Below are 18,930 nucleotides of genomic sequence, written 5' to 3'. Positions count from 1 at the left end.
CGAGTTCAAAGTTCGGATGTACAGTCAAGGGCAAAGAAAATACAAAAATGAAAATACAAACTTAAATATAGATGCACAGAAAAACCAGAAAAATATGACCAGCACTGGGAATCGAACCCAGGTCCAATCCAAACCAATCCAATCAACCAACCAACCAATCTTAATTTGATTGCTTAGTAACGACATCTCTTGTCCGGGTGAGCGGTTAGTTCCAATGGAGTGCCGAAAGTTTCTCGATGAGGGCTACGGTATAGATGTCGCTAGCGTCACTGCTTAAGTGGCTAAATAAGAAACAAACAAGCTGAGATATGAGGTGCATAGGGGAAATTCGTGTCTGTACCGTTGACCAGCAGTGGTGTAGTGGTATAGCACGCGGTACGGAATACCGAGGACCTGGGTTCGATTCCCAGTGCTGGTCTTATTTTTCAAGTTTTTCTGTGCATCTATATTTCAGTTTGTATTTTCAATTTAGGTTTTACGGGATGACCGTAAAAGTAAAAATTTGGAATTTAAATAAAAAATACAAAAAGATTCCAAAAAAACAATCTTATCTTGATATCGACACTGCCAAAGTTACAAAAATATATTACACGACTTTACGTACTTAACATTAAGGTCGTGTAAACATATTTTTGCAACTTTGGCCGTATCGATATCTTTGCCCTTGACTATACCTTACCTACTGCAAGTTCAAGACTTGACTTGGCTAGATTATAATTCACTTCAAAGCTAGCGATTTATAATTTGTCATTTTTTTTTACAGACTCAAGTGAGTTGGATATCAAAAATCGACCCCCGCTGCCGCTTCCAGGGGGTATGTTGCAATTTACAAGCTGTCAGATTAGTCTGTTGCAGTTAGGCTTTTGTATGTATGTAAACTCTTTATTGCACATAAAAATAAATATACAAAATCAAACAAAAAAGTTCTTCTTTTTTTTCTTTTTTTCTTTTGTATCATTAAAATCAGTTCAGCTTTTTTTAACCGACATCAAAAAAGGAGGAGGTTCTCAATTCGGGTGTATGTTTTTATTTTGTATGTTTGTTACGCGATAACTCCGCCAATTGTGGGCCGAATTTCAAAATTCTTTTTTAGTTCTAAAGGACATACTTCCGAGGTGGTCCCATTGACACCAAGTCAGGATCTGATGATGGGATCTTAGAGAAATCGAGGGCAACCCTCGAATTTTTAAAGCACACCTATAGCGATTTTGGCATTTTTAACATCAAGTCAAGTATTTACATTCAGAAAGTATCATTTGGTAACCTGGACCCTGATGAAGAAGACCGCAGTTAGCGGTACTCTACGTATACTACTAACGGTACTACGGTACTACTAACGGTAGCTATGTAAAATGATATAATTATGCTGTGTTTGAACTTAATTGAATCGTTGTGATCAGTTTGGCTACAAATCACTAAAAACGACGAAAAAATTTTTTTTTACAAAAAATGGAACCGACTTCAAAAACCTTGAACATAATTTTCTACTAGTTTGAAGTCGGTGCCTCAGCACGAGCCAGCAGGAGTGATTGAAGCCCAATATATAGTATGTAGGTAAGGTAGACGACTATAGTTCCACTCCTGCTGGCTCGTGCTGAGGCACCGACTTCAAACTAGTAGAAAATTATTTTCATGGCTTTTGAAGTCGGTTCCATTTATTGTTAATTTTTTTTTTTGATATATTGAACTTGGAAATGAAAATGTCGAGGGCTTTTCAACTTTTCTAAGACAGAATGATATAACATAAAAAAATATAAAGCTTTTTATTTTTCAGAGTCCCCTGTACCACCCCCGGTGCCGATAGACACTTTGCCTCGTAAGTACAGTCAGCACCTCATGACATTTAGTACAGTCACCGAAATCAAATCTCAATCAAATGACCCAGGGGTTTTTATATGGTTAGGGAACCACGCGTTTCGAACTCAACCTGAGTTCATCCTCAGAGCAACATAACCTTGCCAATCTCGTCTTCTTCAGGTCCTCCAAAGTCGAAGCTGATGTCTTCGACCTTGAGCCTGAACAGCATCAGCTCCAAGCCAGTGCCAGCGAGTCCTGTGAAGAAGGAACTGCCCCCCACACCAGTTACTACCCTGAACAAAGGTATATCGAATAGACTAGAATAAATTTATTTGGTGTAAAAAGGTAGGTAGGTAGGTAGGTATTTGAAGCTTTTATTCATTGTAAATAAAAAGAACTAAAAAGTTAACTGTAGATTGTACAACAAGAGCATAAAACGATCCATTTTACCCAAGACATTCATATAGCCACCCGAGCCGGTATGGAGACACGTCGAGGGGAAAATAGGTTTAATGCTCGAGTTTTACACTTTGCTTTTCACTTCGATGGCGAGGAAACGAAATTAGCAACAGTGGATCAATTGTTCACTTACTATGTACATTTTATTTTACATGAATTACTATATAATTATAATTTTTAGTTTTATTCATTTATTTTGATTGATTTTTAATACTATATAAATTAAAAATTAAGAAAAAAAAAATATAAACTTCTTTGTTTGTGGTTGTTGGTCTTAGACGAAGATTTTATTTTATGCACTAGTGCATAAAAAGTCATTTTATGTCGCCTAGATCCAGCATAAACACGAACTTTACGAGCATGAGAAGTGAAAAAATAATTTAAATCAGATAAGAAACCGTTTCAAAAGTACATTGTATTAAATCTTTGCGTTTTTATCACAGTCCCAATTAAACCTATACTACTAATATTATTAATGGGAAAGTGTGTTTGTATGTTTGTGTGTTTGTCCGTCTTTCACGCCGTAACAGAGCGACGGATCGACGTGATTTCTGGCATAGAGATAGTTTATGGGCCCGAGAGTGACATAGGCTACTTTTTATCCCGGAAAATGCACAGTTCCCGAGGGAACAGCGCGCGATAACCGAATACCACGCGGGCGGAGCCGCGGGCAAAAGCTAGTATATTATAATCAAAAGCGTGTTACATCGTGAGGGCAAGAAAAATAAAGAAGGTGTAATATGCTAAATGTTCTTTATTATTCTATCAAAATGTTTTTTTTTTATTTATGTAGCTAGTGATATTTTTAAGGGAAAACGGAACCCTTATAGTTTCGCCATGTCTGTCTGTACGTCCGCGGCTTTGCTTAGGGACTATCAATGCTAGAAAGCTGTAATTTTGCAGGAATATATTATATATGTAAACTATGCCGACATAATGGTACAATAAAAAATAAATAATAAACTGTAATAATGGAACTGTCCTTTTTTCTGGGATAAAAAGTAGCCTATGTCACTCTTTTGCCCATAAACTATCTCTACCTACCTATGCCAAAAATCAAGTCGATCCGTAGCTCCGTTTCGACGTGAAAGACGGACAAACATACACACTTTCGCATTTATTATATTAAAATTATATTAAATACAATGGATTTTTTATCCCATGACTAATTAGAAAACATTTTTCCACTTGCTCATTTGCCATGCAGTCGAATAAAATAAAAAAAATTTTTTTCAGCTCCATGTCGCCCGCCCAAGCCAACTGACGTAGATAGTCTGACGGGTTCATTACCCAGGCCACCCAAGCCTGGTTCACTGCCCAGGCCACCCAAGCCAGGCACCTCACTGCCCAGGCCACCCAAGCCAGGGACCTCACTGCCCAGGCCACCCAAGCCAGGCACCTCACTGCCCAGGCCACCCAAGCCAGGGACCTCACTGCAAAGGCCACCCAAACCGAGTGGCTCGATGCCGAAAATACTTCGTAAGTAAACCACTGCCGTATTAGAATACGGGACCCTACGGTTTGTTTAGTTTGCATTTAATAACAATATTTCGGAGTGTACGGTGGAGATTAAAGATAATATGTATTGTCATTGCCTTGGATTTTTGTTTAAAATTGTTAGCAGGCATACAGTGACAGAGCACGTAAAAAGAGCTCTGGGTGGCTAGTGGAGGGGATACGTTTGCGCATCCGTCAACTAATAAGCCAATGGCGTGACGGCCGCGCGCCGCTCCTACGCCCCCTCCCGCGTCCCCCACTGCTCCGCCGCCAATTTGGTCCGTATTCCGCTCACTGCGCAGGTATATCGCCAGGAGCTCTTTTTAGGTGCGTTGCTTTGTAAGTACTCTGTTAAACAACGTTAGGCAATACGGCCTCTGGTCGAAGAGTAGATCGTAGATCAGCGAGAAACGAGTGCGAACGACCAAAAATGACTGATGTAAATACTGAAGACTGAAGTAAAAATTTAATAGTAGATTGTTCAACGAGGGACTAAAACAAACCATACCTAATGAGGCCCACCCGAGCACGCGAGGGTGGCTATAGTTCGAGTGTCATTATGGTTGTTTAGTCTCACGTTAAGCACTCTACTTTTCACTTTGAATACAAGGAAAAAAAAACAACGTTAGAATTTTTTTACGCGAATTTTTCTTTTGTTTTATTTTTTTCGAAGTGACGCACTTAATGCTTGCATATTTAGCCAACAGTTTCAAAATTGAAAACTATTTTAAAACTGATTGGATTATGCATAATAAAATTAATTAATCCTTAGATAAGGTAATTGAATAGATTCATATTCGTACTCATTAATCGTGTTTCACGAAATTAAACCGTGTTTTTTAAGTCTTTTTGCACAATTATCATTTTGAGGCTATTTCCACGCCCTAAAAATCCTCCTTCCACAAACACCGTGATTGGCTGTTTAAGGGTTTCCAACGTAAATTAAAAAAAAACTTTAATCCCTAGAGATTAATGAGGACCTTTACTCCCGATATGTACAGACTAAAGTAACGTTTTAAGAGCATGAGAAGTGAATAAAATTAAACTCAATAAATAAGTAATCGGCAATACTGTAATTTTGAAGTGATGATTATAATGATAAAAGTTTTCTTTTCTTAGCTACAGACCCGGGACTGTTGGAGTTGAAGAACGCACTCGCGAAGAGAAACGTTAAAAATGGTTAGTAATTACCTTTAAACACAGGTATACGGTATCTGACAACTCCTGAATTTGCCATGTCTTAATATTATTATGAAAATATAGATATTGACAATAGCCTGAATGGCTTCCAGAAAACTATGGTATTTTAACCTAAAGATTAAATTAAATTAAACCCATAAATTTTTCCAGCCACCTCGCCGTCGCCCTCGCAGCAATCCACTCTCGAAATGAAGAAGACACCAACCAAAACCCCCCCACCACCTACATTAGCTAAACCTGCGAAAACACCAGCCGGCGCAATCAACCCCCTATCACCAAATATGAAGCTGGTTATGCCGAAGATAGAAGCATCCTTGAAACCTGCCAAGAAGCCAGAAGCTGCGCTGCCTAGAACTAATGAGCCTATCCCAGGGTATGTTCTCTCCATCATCATAATATCATTATGTGCAGATAATAGGTATGTAGGTGACTGTACGTATTGTTACTGCGGTGGGTTAGACGATAAACTTTGATCGCGTTTTTCCGTATCTTGGAGGCGTTTTCAGCAGGCTGGAATACTGTTTCAGGCCGTTTCAGGGGATGCTCTATCACATATTAGTTTATCAAAATCACCCAAGTTGCCGTCGTTTTCAGGCGCCTGAAACATGTTTTCAGTCCGTTTCAGTCCACCCTCTATCTGATGACGCTATAACCTGAAAACCCGTTTTCAGGCCTTTATGCCCTGAAGTACATTTCAGTATATGGCGGAATTTTCAATAGGAGTGAAAGAGATAGCACAATTAGAAAGGGACAGCTATACTGAGAACATTCGAGAAGGTGTGTCACAAGGATAGCCTATATGTGTGAGAGAGACAGACAGATGATCCCATTTCCGGAATATTCTAGTAACTGTGTGACAGAAATAGCACATGAAAGAGACAGACACTCTACTCGTTTCCGGAACATTCGAAATGTAGGTATGACGTCCTAGCTGGACTGTTCTCGAACTTTGTGAACCGATTCACCGGGGGTAGGTATATAAGCCGGGCGAGGTTGCGGCGGAGTCAGTTTCGAATACGATACCCAGAGATAAACATCGAAGAGAATCAAAGCGACTGGTAAGTGAGTTTTAGAGTGCGAAATTACTGTGAACTGTTTTGTAAAGTTACAGTGTGAAAATAAATCCTACTTTTATTCATCGGTGTTGTAATTATTATTGTGTGCCCTTGCAGGCGTCATGGACTGACTTATGTACCTAACGATAACATCCTACTTTAATGTACATGACTTTACAGTGACATAAATAAATAAATAAATAAAGTGCTTTTCAATCACGAACCCACCCCATAGTAAGTGAGTTTTAGAGTGCGAAATTACTGTGAACTGTTTTGTAAAGTTACAGTGTGAAAATAAATCCTACTTTTATTCATCGGTGTTAAAAGTGCTTTTCAATCACGAACCCACCCCACGAACGTAGCAATATGAACGTTGCAAGTTACAGCTAGCCTCAAGGAGGTATGTGCCCAACTGTGGGACGTGCATATATCATCATAAGCATGCATCCATCGTGAACCCGCGGCGACCAGAGGGTCTATTGCGTAACGTTTTTAACACTCGCGATCGCATTCAAATGACAGTTTTTGTACGCGAAATCTGTCATTTGATTGCGATCGCGACCGCCAGAAACGTTAGGCAGTACGGCCTCAGGTCATCCGTCCATCTCGTTGGTAGTTGGCAAAAAAGAGTAGAAATTAAAAAGTGGCAACACTGTAGTGTCCTCCCTTTTTGGTTTGATTTGGCAGTTTTTAGGGTTCCGGAGCCAAAATAGCAAAAACGGAACCCTTAGTTTCGCCATGTCTGTCTGTCTGTCTGTCCGTCCGCGGCTTAGCTCAGGGACTATCAATGCTAGAAAGCTGTAATTTTGCACGGATATATATGTAAACTATGCCGACAAAATGGTACAATAAAAAACTAAAAAAAATTTTTTTAGGGTAGGTACCTCCCATAGACGTAAAGTGGGGGTGATTTTTTTCTCATCCAACCCTATAGTGTGGTGTACCGTTGGATAGGTCTTTCAAAACCATTAGGGGTTTGCTAAGAAGATTTTTCGATTCATTGATTTTTTTGCGAAATATTCAACTTTAAAGTGCAAATTTTCATTAAAATCTAAACCGGTGGGTGGAAAAATTTTAAAAAATTCAGGATGGTAGTAGTATATCAAACTTTCAAGGCAAACTATAACGGCTAAGTTTTCTTGAGAAATATTAGTAGTTTAAGAGTAAATAGCAGCCTAAGGTATAAAATATAGCTAAACTTGGAAGATCCGTATAAAATACGAAATCCTTAGAAAAATATTACTTAATTTTTTCGTAATGGCTACGGAACCCTATTTTGGGCGTGTCCGACACGCTCTTGGGCGGTTTTTTAATTTCTACTCTTTTTTGCCAGACTATACGCTGCGCTAGCCGATCCGCCGTCTCGAGTTTAACGGAATTAGACAGTCTAAATAGTCTAGGAAATAAACTTACTTTCGGATAGGGTACTACATAACTTTTTTTCTGCTACTAAGTTGTAGGTACTAAGTGCATCTTTAAAAGGAATGTATTGAATAACCAGTCACCTTGTAATCGCAGGGGACCCAGCTTACAACCCGTGAAGCCAGGAGTTCCACCATTTAGAAGACCAAATGCTGAATTTGAATCAAATGCATCAACAGTTACACCTCTCATACCTCCTCAAACCCAAGCAAAGTCTCGGCCTTTGCCACCGATACACACAGAAGAAGGTAATTCAAATCTAAACACGCGGTAGCGTGTCAAGCCAAGTTCTAGCTAACAGAGCTGGCGAGCAGCACCGTGTGTAATTTTACCCGAACCATTTGGAGCCACTTTTGACCCCCTCATAACTCAAAAACTATTTCACATAAACGTGTCAAATTTTGCTCATTTATTGAGACTTGTGAGATACATATGTGTTCCAAATTTTATAAACACATCTTAAACGGTTATTTAGATATTAACATCGAAATTCGACATTTTTATCACTGACTCACCCTTAGATCAAAATTCTAACCCAGTTCCAGATGACCTAGAAAGTTCAAATTTGGCATCCAGAGAGGTAGTTGAGTTAATATAAAGGAATAAATAAGAAAGTAGTAAATTTTGATCATTTTATTACCTATAATTTTTAAATTAAATTATTTCTGTACAAAAAGTACCTAATGATATCCCATCAAACATAAATGTGAAATGGAGCCAAGTTCAATATGCCTTGATTGTTGACTTTAACGACAAAATAAGTGAGATCTAAATGGGCGTTTTCGTGTACAGATGCCCCTTTCTTTTTTTTCGATTTTGGAAAAAATATGGCTTTTCCTACTCAGAATCAAAAGCACAATCGATTCTGATAGTTTAAAAAATGCCCCATTTTTTCATACAAAATTGTATGAGTCAGCTGTGTTACGCCTATACTAAGTGTATGAAAAAAACGTAACAAAACTGTCATTTTTTAAACTATTGGAATCGATTGTGCTCTTGATTCTGAGTAGGAAAAGCCATATATTTTCCAAAAGTGAAAAAAAAAATGTATACATCTGGACACGAAAATGCCTAAATGGGTGCCAAGTGCCAAAGGTCAGTCCTGAAATTATTTCATAACAACTTGAAATATAATTTCTTCTTATAACTTAGGATAATATTATATTATTAGATAATATTATATATTATTATGCAGAAGAAGTGTCTGAGGATCTTAGCCAATATCCACCAACCGAACAGTTGCAAACCATATTTTAAAAAATTTAATATATTGACCCTTCCATCGCTATATATCCTGGAAACAGCAATATTTGTTAGAAAAAACCTACACTTATACCAATTTTCAAAAAGTGCCCGTCGAACCCATAAACTTATCCTTCCAGAACCCATACTAGAAATCTACAAAAACAGCCCGTATTATAGAACAATTAACATATACAACAAATTGCCGTTAAATATTAAGAATATAAATAGTAATACATTATTCATAGCTAAATTAAAAAAAGATCTATTAGAAAAATGTTATTATTCTACTAAGGAATTTATGGATGAATGAAAATATCATTAAACTTAAATTATATTATATTACTATAAGCATTTTTGTAAACACGATATTATTGTGCCATAATAGTTTATAACAGTTTAATTTAATTTATAGTATAATGTAACCGTAGTTTTTAAGCTTTAATGCAAGTACGTAGGATATCTTACTTTTTTGTTGTTTAATAGAATTAGATAACATTATTATAAATGTGGCTATACCCTACCAGGGTGCATAATATTGTAAGACTTATTAGAATAAGGCCTTATGTATTTTATGTTTTTTGCCAAATAAATAAATACTAAATACTAATATATTGAAGCCTAAGGTCGGACGTGGCTCGTTTTCATATAGGAATTATATTAGCCTTCGCAAGTTTTAAAGCTGTAGGCAAGGTCTTATTTTATTCTTACGAAAATTTGGCTTGCTGGTAGAAACTAGTCATCGAACATAGGGCTTTTCCATGACTGTTTTAGTAGATAGTTAATAATAATCAACATGGTTGAATGAATTAGTTTTGACCGAACACCATTAAGTTATCGTCGAAATATTTTGTTCGAAATATAGTCACGTCTTTACCGCGGTACATACAACCACCTGCTAAATTTTAAAACATCTTGGTTATTTTTTGTCACTGACATTTCTAAATTTCTTTTTCAGATGAAACGCACTACTCAGATGACGAAGAATGGACATACGAACAGCTTGAACAGTACAATATTTACAATGTATAAATTATTCCATATTAAATTATTAAAAACTTAATCCTACTAATATTATAAATGATTTTTGATTACCAAAATGAACAACCTGTTGGTGGCCGAGTTGTTCCAACTTACTTGAGGCGTCCCTAATTTTATTTTACTTATTATTGTTTCTTTATTACTATTGTCGTTATTGAATTTATTGCTACTCTTTTATTTTATTTTGAAATCATCTTGTACAAATTTCCACGCATATATATGTTTATAGGTATTTTATAATTCTTATATTATGACGAATATAAGGAATATATATAGTTAATACCCCTTTTCAAGGGTTTTGTAGTCGGCTCCATTTTTTGTTATTTTTTTATTTTTTTGGAGTCGGTTTTACTTTTTTATTAAAATTTTTATAAATCACGTCTCAAGATAGCTTGTTCAAAGTGTAGCAAAACGCTATAACCTTCTGCCTCAGAACCATTTCATAATGTAAATAAAAAAACAATTTGAACCAGAATCAATTTATTTTTTATCCTCCTCAGTGAGCTCCACAGTTTTAACGTCCTGTATTATCTCGTCGATCCTGTGGAGGTCCTTGAGTGATATCTCCCCGGAGCCCCTCTCCAGCGGTTTGGGCTGGTCCGGCGAAGGCTTCCAGCCCAGGAAATTGATGATCTCGAACGTCGCCGGGACGCCTCGGGACTTGTGTTCGGGGAGTTCCTAAAACAATGAAAAAAATAAGTATTAGTCGACCAAGTGCTTTATCGACTATACATCCATTTTTTACCCGGCTGCCCGAAGGGTTATTTCAGTGTATGTATAGTGCGTTTTCAAAAAAAAACCTGTCTTTTTTTTGGTAATTTTTCTGAATCGATTGTGCTCTTAATCCTGACCATATTTTTTCCAAAATTAAAAAAAAGATACACTATTTGTGAAAAATGCCCATAGGTGCATGTATAGTGTGCAATGTATGTATGTGTATATCTCTGCTCTTCTCTGCAGCTTGATCGGCTGGAAGGTTTTTTTTTATCTTATAAAAAACCCAATTGCCTCAAAACAGCTTTTATTTCAAACTGAATAGAGAAACACAGATGTAGAACTGTGTTAAGTAAATTAAAATTCAACAGTCAAGACACATTACGGAGTATTATTGGCCCAATCACGAGTTTGAATGGGTCCCGACTGACTAGATTTATTTTTTAACCCCCAACGCAAAAAGAGGGGTGTTATAAGTTTGACCGCTATGTGTGTCTGTGGCACCGTAGCTCTTAAACAGGTGGACCGATTTGAATGCGGTATTTTTTATTTGAAAGCAGGTTTTCTAGCGATGGTTCTTAGACATGTTTCATTAAAATCAGTTCAGCAGTTTTTAAGATATTGAACTTTGAAGTGACAAAGTCGGGGGTTTTCCAACTTTTTGTTGGTTAGGTTATTAGTTTAGTTTTTGTATCTTTTCATTTTTCGGGTTCCGTACCTAAAGGGTGCCGGCGGAACCCTATTACTGAGACTGTCTGTCTGTCCGTCCGTCTGTCACAGGGCTCTATCTCTTGAGTCGTAATAGTTAAGACACTTGAAATTTTCACAGATTACCATATAACACAAAAATTTACGTTAAAAATATAATTCGTTTTTAAATAAATCCGCGGAGCCTGGAAAAGGGTTAAGGGGGCTCCCATACAAGAAACGTGATTGTTTTGCCGTTTTTAGGGTTCCGTACCTCGAAAGGAAAAAACGGAACCCTTATAGGATCACTTTGTTGTCCGTCCGTCCGTCTGTCAAGACCCTTTTTCTCAGGAACGCGTGGAGGTATCAAGCTGAAATTTATATCAAATACTCAGGTCTACTGTCCTTTGGAGCTGTGAAAAAATTAAACGTCTAAGCCAACGCAATCAAAAGATACAGCCGTTTATGCTTATAACTATGTTAGTATACATATTGGACGAGTGATAGTGTGGTATTAATTAAATTTTGCATTATAGGGCACTCATCTCTTACAGCTATCATCTTCAGGAGGCTGTTAGTGCTGCCACGTATTCTTGTCAGAAGCGATGCCTTTTTTTTCGTAGTATAGCATTAAAGCTATCTACTCGCGCTTCGGCAAACATAGTGGACGCACTGCAGAACCGTGGCAGCCCTAACAGCGCTCTGAAGGCGTTATTATACTGGACGCGCAGGGAGCTGACGGAGCGCTGCGTGCAGCTCGCCCACAGGGCACCCGAGTACATTGACGTGCAGTATGCTTTAAAGAGCGTTATCTTAACTGCACTCGCGTCTGCGTTTTTGACGTTTTGATTTTTTTTGCCATTTGTCGAAGTGTCAAACTAACCTTCCCATACATCTCGTCATAAATGGCTGCGGCGGCGAACTGCACGTCGCGGTTCAACCGCAGCGGTCGGTTAAACGCGGCGTTCCCCTCGCCCAGTGTACGCGTGTCGTGCATGACGTGCCACGCGCTAGGGTACCATACTGTTATGGTGTCCACGTCTACTGTTTGGAGGGTGTAGCCACTCCTGGAATAAATCAAATCAAAATAAATATCAAATATCAAATATCATGGGACACTTGACACCAATTGACCTAGTCCCAAACTAAGCAAAGCTATGGATACTAGGCAACGGATAAACATACTTATATAGATAAATACATACTTAAATACATATTAAACATCCAAGAACCGAGAACAAACATTCGTGTTATTCACACAAATATCTGCCCCGGCCGGGATTCGAACCCAGGACCTCAAGCTTCGTAGTCAGGTGCTCTAACCACTTAGCCATCCGGTCGTCAAATAAATAAAATAAATAGTAAACATAATGGGAAAATTTACTGTCACCAATTTTTTTTTTTTAGTCTAATGAGACTGACTGCCTAGTGGTTTGACCTATCGCCTCTCAAGCAGAGGGTCGTGGGTTCAAACCCCGGCTCGTACCTCTGAGTTTAACGAAATTCATGTGCGGAATTACATTTGAAATTTACCACGAGCTTTGCGGTGAAGGAAAACATCGTGAGGAAACCTGCACGAACCTGCGAAGCGATTCAATGGTGCGTGCGAAGTTCCCAATCCGCACTGGGCCCGCGTGGGAACTATGGCCCAAGCCCTCTTGTTCTGAGAGGAGGCCTGTGCCCAGCAGTGGGACGTATATAGGCTGGGATGATGATGATGATGAATGAGACTGGCGTTTTGAGATTTTAGTAATTTTGAAATTGAGGCATTTTGAGAGACTGGAATTTTAATAGACTGCTATTTTGAGACTGTGGGAGTTATTTTGAGAGCCGTAATGTTGGGGTGCTTTGACCCAGTGAAGCGTAACTTTGGCCCAGTGAAGGGTAACTTTGGCCCAGTGAAGGTTAACTTTGGCCCAGTGAAGGGTAACTTTGGCCCAGTGAAGGGTAACTTTGGCCCAGTGAAGGTTAACTTTGGCCCAGTGAAGGTTAACTTTGGCCCAGTGAAGGTTAACTTTGGCCCAGTGAAGGGTAACTTTGGCCCAGTGAAGGGTAACTTTGGCCCAGTGAAGGGTAACTTTGGCCCAGTGAAGGGTAACTTTGGCCCAGTGAAGGGTAACTTTGGCCCAGTGAAGGGTAACTTTGGCCCAGTGAAGGGTAACTTTGGCCCAGTGAAGGTTAACTTTGGCCAGTGAAGGTTAACTTTGGCCCAGTGAAGGTTAACTTTGGCCCAGTGAAGGTTAACTTTGGCCCAGTGAAGGGTAACTTTGGCCCAGTGAAGGGTAACTTTGGCCCAGTGAAGGGTAACTTTGGCCTAGTGAAGGTTAACTGTGGCCAGTGAAGGTTAACTTTGGCCCAGTGAAGGGTAACTTTGGCCCAGTGAAGGGTAACTTTGGCCCAGTGAAGGTTAACTTTGGCCCAGTGAAGGTTAACTTTGGCCTAGTGAAGGTTAACTGTGGCCCATATGAAAACCATACATAGAAGTGTCTAATAACCTAACGAACAAAAAGTTGGAAAACCCCCGACTTTGTCACTTCAAAGTTCAATATCTCAAAAACGTCTGAACCAATTTTAATGAAACATGTCTAAGAACCATCGCTAGAAAATCTGCGTTCAAATAAAAAAACGCATTCAAATCGGTCCATCCGCTTAAGAGCTACGGTGCCACAGACAGACAGACACACACACAGACACATAGCGGTCAAACTTATAACACCCCTCTTTTTGCGTCGGGGGTTAAAAAATACACTAAAGCGTATACTAACCAAGTTTAAACTAACCATACACGAACGTAAAAGAGTACGTACATAAAAGAACAAAAATTTCAACGGCCAAAATTACCCTTCACTTAAAACTTAAGCATTTTGAGACCATGGCATTTGGATACTCTGGCGTTTTAAGAGAATTTATCATTTTGAGAGACAATAGGGATTATAGCCGTGGTGGCCTAGTGGTTTGACCTATCGCCTCTCAAGCAGAGGGTCGTGGGTTCAAACCCCGGCTCGCACCTCTGACTTTTTCGAAATTCATGTGCGGAATTACATTTGAAATTTACCACGAGCTACGCGGTGAAGGAAAACATCGTGAGGAAACCTGCACAAACCTGCAAAGCAATTCAATAGTGCGTGTGAAGTTCCCAATCCGCACTGGGCCCGCGTGGGAACTATGGCCCAAGCCCTCTTGTTCTGAGAGGACTGTGCCCAGCAGTGGGACATATATAGGCTGGGATGATGAGGGAATATAACTGCAATTTTCTGCCGTCAGAATCCAGCACTAGCACAAAACGTAAACAGTTTTTTGTGTAGGTATCTTATCCCCTATTATCATATTATTTCAATATTTTTTTTGGAAATATAGCTCTATCGTTACTATCGATGTAAATATCATGTTCTTTTGTTACTAATAAATATATCATGTTTTCTATAGCACAGCAGACAGCAGTATAAGTATTATTATCTTTTACACTGAGCCACGTCACTTCTCCCTTTGTCTATGGTTTTAATTTTTTAATTTTTTTTTTTTTTAATTTTTTTTTTCTCCGTCTGACTGGGGCAAAGGAACTGGCTCATGCATACATGTTTATTTAACGTTTGGGCTCCACAGAAAACCAGCGTTACTGCACATAATGTGCGGCAACACATGCTGAGTGGAGACCCTTTTTGGTATCCTGCCGTGTCACCTAGTAACATAGTTTTAATGCTAGTTCTAGTCTTAGTTTTAGGTGGTACTTTTTGGAGCCAAAATAAACTTTTCTTTCTTTCTTTCTTTCTATAGGTAGTAAAACTCTTTGATTATAGCGACAAAATATAAAGAGAACTGACGTTGTCATGGCGGTTTGCGCAAGTGTCGCCCCCTGCGCGGAGCTTTGCCTAATATGCTATTTGCTAAGACTCTGGCATTTTCAAAGACTTAGCCATATAAAATAGTGGCATTTTGAGGAACATTTCATTTGACTCTCTCGTTTTGAGCGGGGCATTGAGTACATTGAGAGCCTAGAACTTTGACAATCTGGCATTTCAGTATTGCAGTATTTTGGAACTGACAATCAAACCATATCGGAACATTAGTACCTACTTGTATTGTACATTTATATTTGTTTTTTAATAAGGTGATAATATTTGTTCTTGGCCCTCTGGGTTGTGGCAGAATATCAGTGTTTTGCTCCTATGAGCAATGTTGACCACTGAGCCATGACCCTTTTGCAATACTGCAGCGCACACAAACAATTGAAAATTGTTTACATTTAAGTTAGGACTGTTCTTTTTTTTTCTTATTTATGTAATTTTGATTGTGTGTGTTTGCAGTAACAAATAAACGTTTTATCTATCTATCTATCTACTTAAATACTTACGCAGTAAGCAACCCGCCTATATCCCTCACTCTGACGAAAGGCGATATGTGGGGGGCCATCCCCCCCATCCTGTCAGTATCTGCGAGCTGTAACGACTGGCGAAGCTCCATGAGTGTGTCGCCACCGAATACGCAAGCTATGAACACCTGTCAACAAATACAAATGCGAAATTTTGTGTGTGTGTGTATGTTTGTTACTCTTTCACGCTAAAACGGCTGGACGCATTTGGATCAAATTTGGTACGTCGATAGCTGGACGTCTGGAATAACACATAGGCTACTTTTTATCCCGATATTCTCACGGGATAGGGATAAAATCTCGAAATAACCGCTGGGCTTAGAGTCATGAAATTTGGTATGTAGGTAGCTGGACGTCTGGAATAACACATAGGCTACTTTTTATCCCGATATTCTCACGGGATAGGAATAAAATCTTGAAATAACCCCTGGGCTTAGTCATGAAATTTGGTATGTAGGTAGCTGGACGTCTGGAATAACACAGGCTACTTTTATCCCGATATTCTCACGGGATAGGATAAAATCTCGAAATAACCGCTTAGAGTCATGAATTTGGTATGTAGTAGCTGGACCTCTGGAATAAACACTTAGGCTACTTTTTATCCCGATATTCCCACGGGGTAGGAATAAAATCTTGAAATTTAGTACCAGCAGCGCTAACTGCGCGCGTCGCGTGCATAGGATTGTACCTGCACCCAGGGCAAAAAATAGCTTTTAGCACAATATTACACGCATCTCAAGTAGGTACCTACTTAGTATTATTGTGTCACATATTTTTTAATAGAAGGAGAAGGCTTTATAGATTTCTGGCAAGAGAGAACGACTTAAAATGTCATTTAGTATAGATGGTAATGAAAAAAACATAGTATGTTTTAAACTAGAGTATCAATATCGAGCATAAAGGCTTGAGCTTGTATGGTACATACGCCGTCAGGTTTTAATATCCTCATTATTTTGTCAAAGCATCCTGGAAGGTCGTTGACCCAATGGAGACAGAGAGATGACACCACCAGGTCCATACTGTTTTCTGGAAACTAAAAAACATATTTGGTTAATACTATATCTTACAATCACAACCTCCTATTCAGCCCTTGGAGTGGCGGCGCCATATTTAAAACTTACTGTCAAGTGGCGCGGCCATTTTGAAAAAATCTCCCTTGCGAATTCGCGAATTTTATAAAAAATATCACCTAAAAAAACCACTTTAATGTTATATATAAGCCTTACAGTGATAGTTTAGCATAAAATGGCCTATCTAATTAAATAACAATGAATGACTTTCAATTTCTGTGAACTTTATTATTCATTATCAAATATCTGATAACCAAAAGGAAACGGAGAATCCATATAATTATTAGTTATTAATGGTTTACTTATAAGTATGTTAGTATACATATTGGACAAGTGATAGTGTTGTTTTAATTTAATTTTGCATTATAAAGCACACATCTCTTACAGCTATCATCTTCAGAAGGCTGTTAGTGCACTCTAATTTAAAAATGAAGTGTAATTTAATTTGCAGAAACATATGTCAATCTCAGAAGAATGTAATGTATGCTCTGCCACACAATTTGGCATGCAAAATCTCAATCTAATTGCAAATGAAAACTGTCAACTTACATCAACATTCTCCTCGTCCATTACAACCTTTTCAAACTTGACACCATCACCGACTATAGCTTTGTCCAGGTGCGTCTGCGAGGTGTCGCAGAGTGTGACCTTCTCTACGGAGTCCGGGAGTAGATGACGGGAAACATACCCCCGACCAGCACCTTAGAGAAGACAAAAGCAACATTAGATTCAGTCGTCTGCTTTCAGAAGAAGCAATGCTGATTGACTAGTTCATTCGACCGGCTTTTGCATCCAGAGACGTTTCAGTACAGCGGATGGTGTAATATGTATCTGAGGCTCCCCATGAGGCTGACATAGTCATATTTGGTGTAGTAAAGCCTCGTTAAAATACAAGATTTAAAAAAAAAAACAGATTATTTATCAAACCACAATGCAAAAACAGGGGTGTTATAAGTAGAGAGTGGATTTCAAGTAGCGATAAGTTTAATATGGATAAGACTAGTACTACAAGTCAGTATTTATTTTTATCAAAAAGGTGTGTAATAAATTGGATCTATTATGTTTAAGCTGTATAAAACTCCTTTAATTAGAATAAAATATTTTTCTTTACATATAGTTTGTTGCAAGAATAACATTTATTGAATTTAATTATCTATAAGATTGCATTGCGGTAAGTAAGTAATAAGATAACTGTAAGACCCATAAACAACACGCAACATGATATCTAATAAATAAATCTATCTATCTAACCAATTGCACTAGTCATTTCCATATTAAACTTGTAATCACTACTTCAAATCCGCTCTCTGCTTATAAGTTTGATGCCAATGTATTTCTGTCTGACTGTGGCATGGTGGTTCTCAGACAGATAGACTGATGTTGATGCACTCATTTAATTAAAAGTGCAAGTGAGTTTTATTGCTTGTTCTTAGCTGTTTCATTAAAATCAGTTCAACGGTTTTTGAGATATTATTACATATTGTAGTCAAATGATTTTTTACTGTACACAATGTAGTAAAGCAATTCAGTAAACAGAGGTACAAGAAAAAAATTCAAGGTAAGCAATAAGCCTTATCGCTTCAGAGCGATTTCTTCCAGGCAAACTTGAAGATAGAAGTATTATTGAACTTTGAAATGACAAATTTTGATATTTTTCAGCTTTTCTAAGTTGGTACCTAGTTTATTATTCCACCACAGTTGAAGCTGCCAGCGTAAGCTAGATAAGCTTTTGTTGAGCACTTACCAAGTTCTACGGCGTTTTTGAACACCCTCTTCACATCTAATATCCTATCAGCTGTTCGCCACCCAACTTCTTCTTTTATGTATTCTGCTAGATGGTAATCTTCGCGCTGTGCGGACCGTTCCCTTTGCAAAATCTTCACTTTCCTATCAAATACGTTCATAGTACGGTAAACAGAACTAGCTGTCTTCTGTTTAGGAGCATTTAAACTGTTATTACTAGAGAAACCTTTGGTAAAATTGTTCGAATTACGTAAATATTTTGCCTTGGCTTTTACGTTTTTAATCATGTATAGGCGGGACGTAAAGCTAAGTAATTGCGTGTGTGACATTTTGGCGGGAATAGCTAATTAATTTACCAAGTATACGGATTTTTTAAACATATTTTTCACGAATAAACATCCCATTAGAGGTTGTTTTTCTGACAATAAGAACTGACAATAATGACATAAACATTTCGTTCAAAAACTTGTCATCAGTTCTTTTACCACCTCTTCCTCTCTTTTTAAGCAGTAAGAAAAGGGAAGGAAAAGAATGGAGGAAGGAAACTTGAAGGAAAGGCCCATGCCCATTAAAAAAAATATCGTAATTTATAGGAAAATACACTACAGGATTATCGCTATCTCTCAGCTCAGAT

The 18,930-nt window shown here is 38.2% G+C and overlaps 2 protein-coding genes across 3 annotated transcripts in view; one reads left to right on the top strand and one right to left on the bottom strand.

Moving 5' to 3' along the window:
* LOC141443672 (uncharacterized) overlaps positions 1-10,176 on the top strand; it is a 69,920-nt gene extending 59,744 nt beyond the window's left edge. For both annotated transcript variants that reach the window (XM_074109013.1, XM_074109012.1), the window contains 8 exons: positions 764-814; positions 1,775-1,816; positions 1,978-2,100; positions 3,493-3,735; positions 4,873-4,932; positions 5,104-5,326; positions 7,527-7,678; positions 9,631-10,176. In XM_074109013.1, the coding sequence (XP_073965114.1) occupies positions 764-814; positions 1,775-1,816; positions 1,978-2,100; positions 3,493-3,735; positions 4,873-4,932; positions 5,104-5,326; positions 7,527-7,678; positions 9,631-9,704 (968 nt within the window). In that variant the 3' untranslated portion in view covers positions 9,705-10,176. The remainder of the gene's footprint in view (positions 1-763; positions 815-1,774; positions 1,817-1,977; positions 2,101-3,492; positions 3,736-4,872; positions 4,933-5,103; positions 5,327-7,526; positions 7,679-9,630) is intronic.
* LOC141443675 (arginine-hydroxylase NDUFAF5, mitochondrial) lies at positions 10,177-18,902 on the bottom strand. The gene is made up of 6 exons (XM_074109021.1): positions 18,298-18,902; positions 17,103-17,254; positions 16,409-16,516; positions 15,466-15,611; positions 11,998-12,181; positions 10,177-10,391 (listed from the first exon to the last, which is right to left on the bottom strand). Exons 1-6 carry the CDS (start codon positions 18,623-18,625, stop codon positions 10,194-10,196), a joined length of 1,116 nt encoding a protein of 371 aa, XP_073965122.1. The 5' UTR covers positions 18,626-18,902; the 3' UTR covers positions 10,177-10,193.
* Positions 18,903-18,930: the final 28 nt, after the last annotated feature.

Source organism: Choristoneura fumiferana, chromosome 28 (genome assembly GCF_025370935.1).
Source record: "Choristoneura fumiferana chromosome 28, NRCan_CFum_1, whole genome shotgun sequence".
Taxonomy (NCBI): Eukaryota; Metazoa; Arthropoda; class Insecta; order Lepidoptera; family Tortricidae; genus Choristoneura; species Choristoneura fumiferana.
Note: the sequence above shows the minus strand (reverse complement) of the source record. Positions and strands in the feature narration are given on the sequence as shown.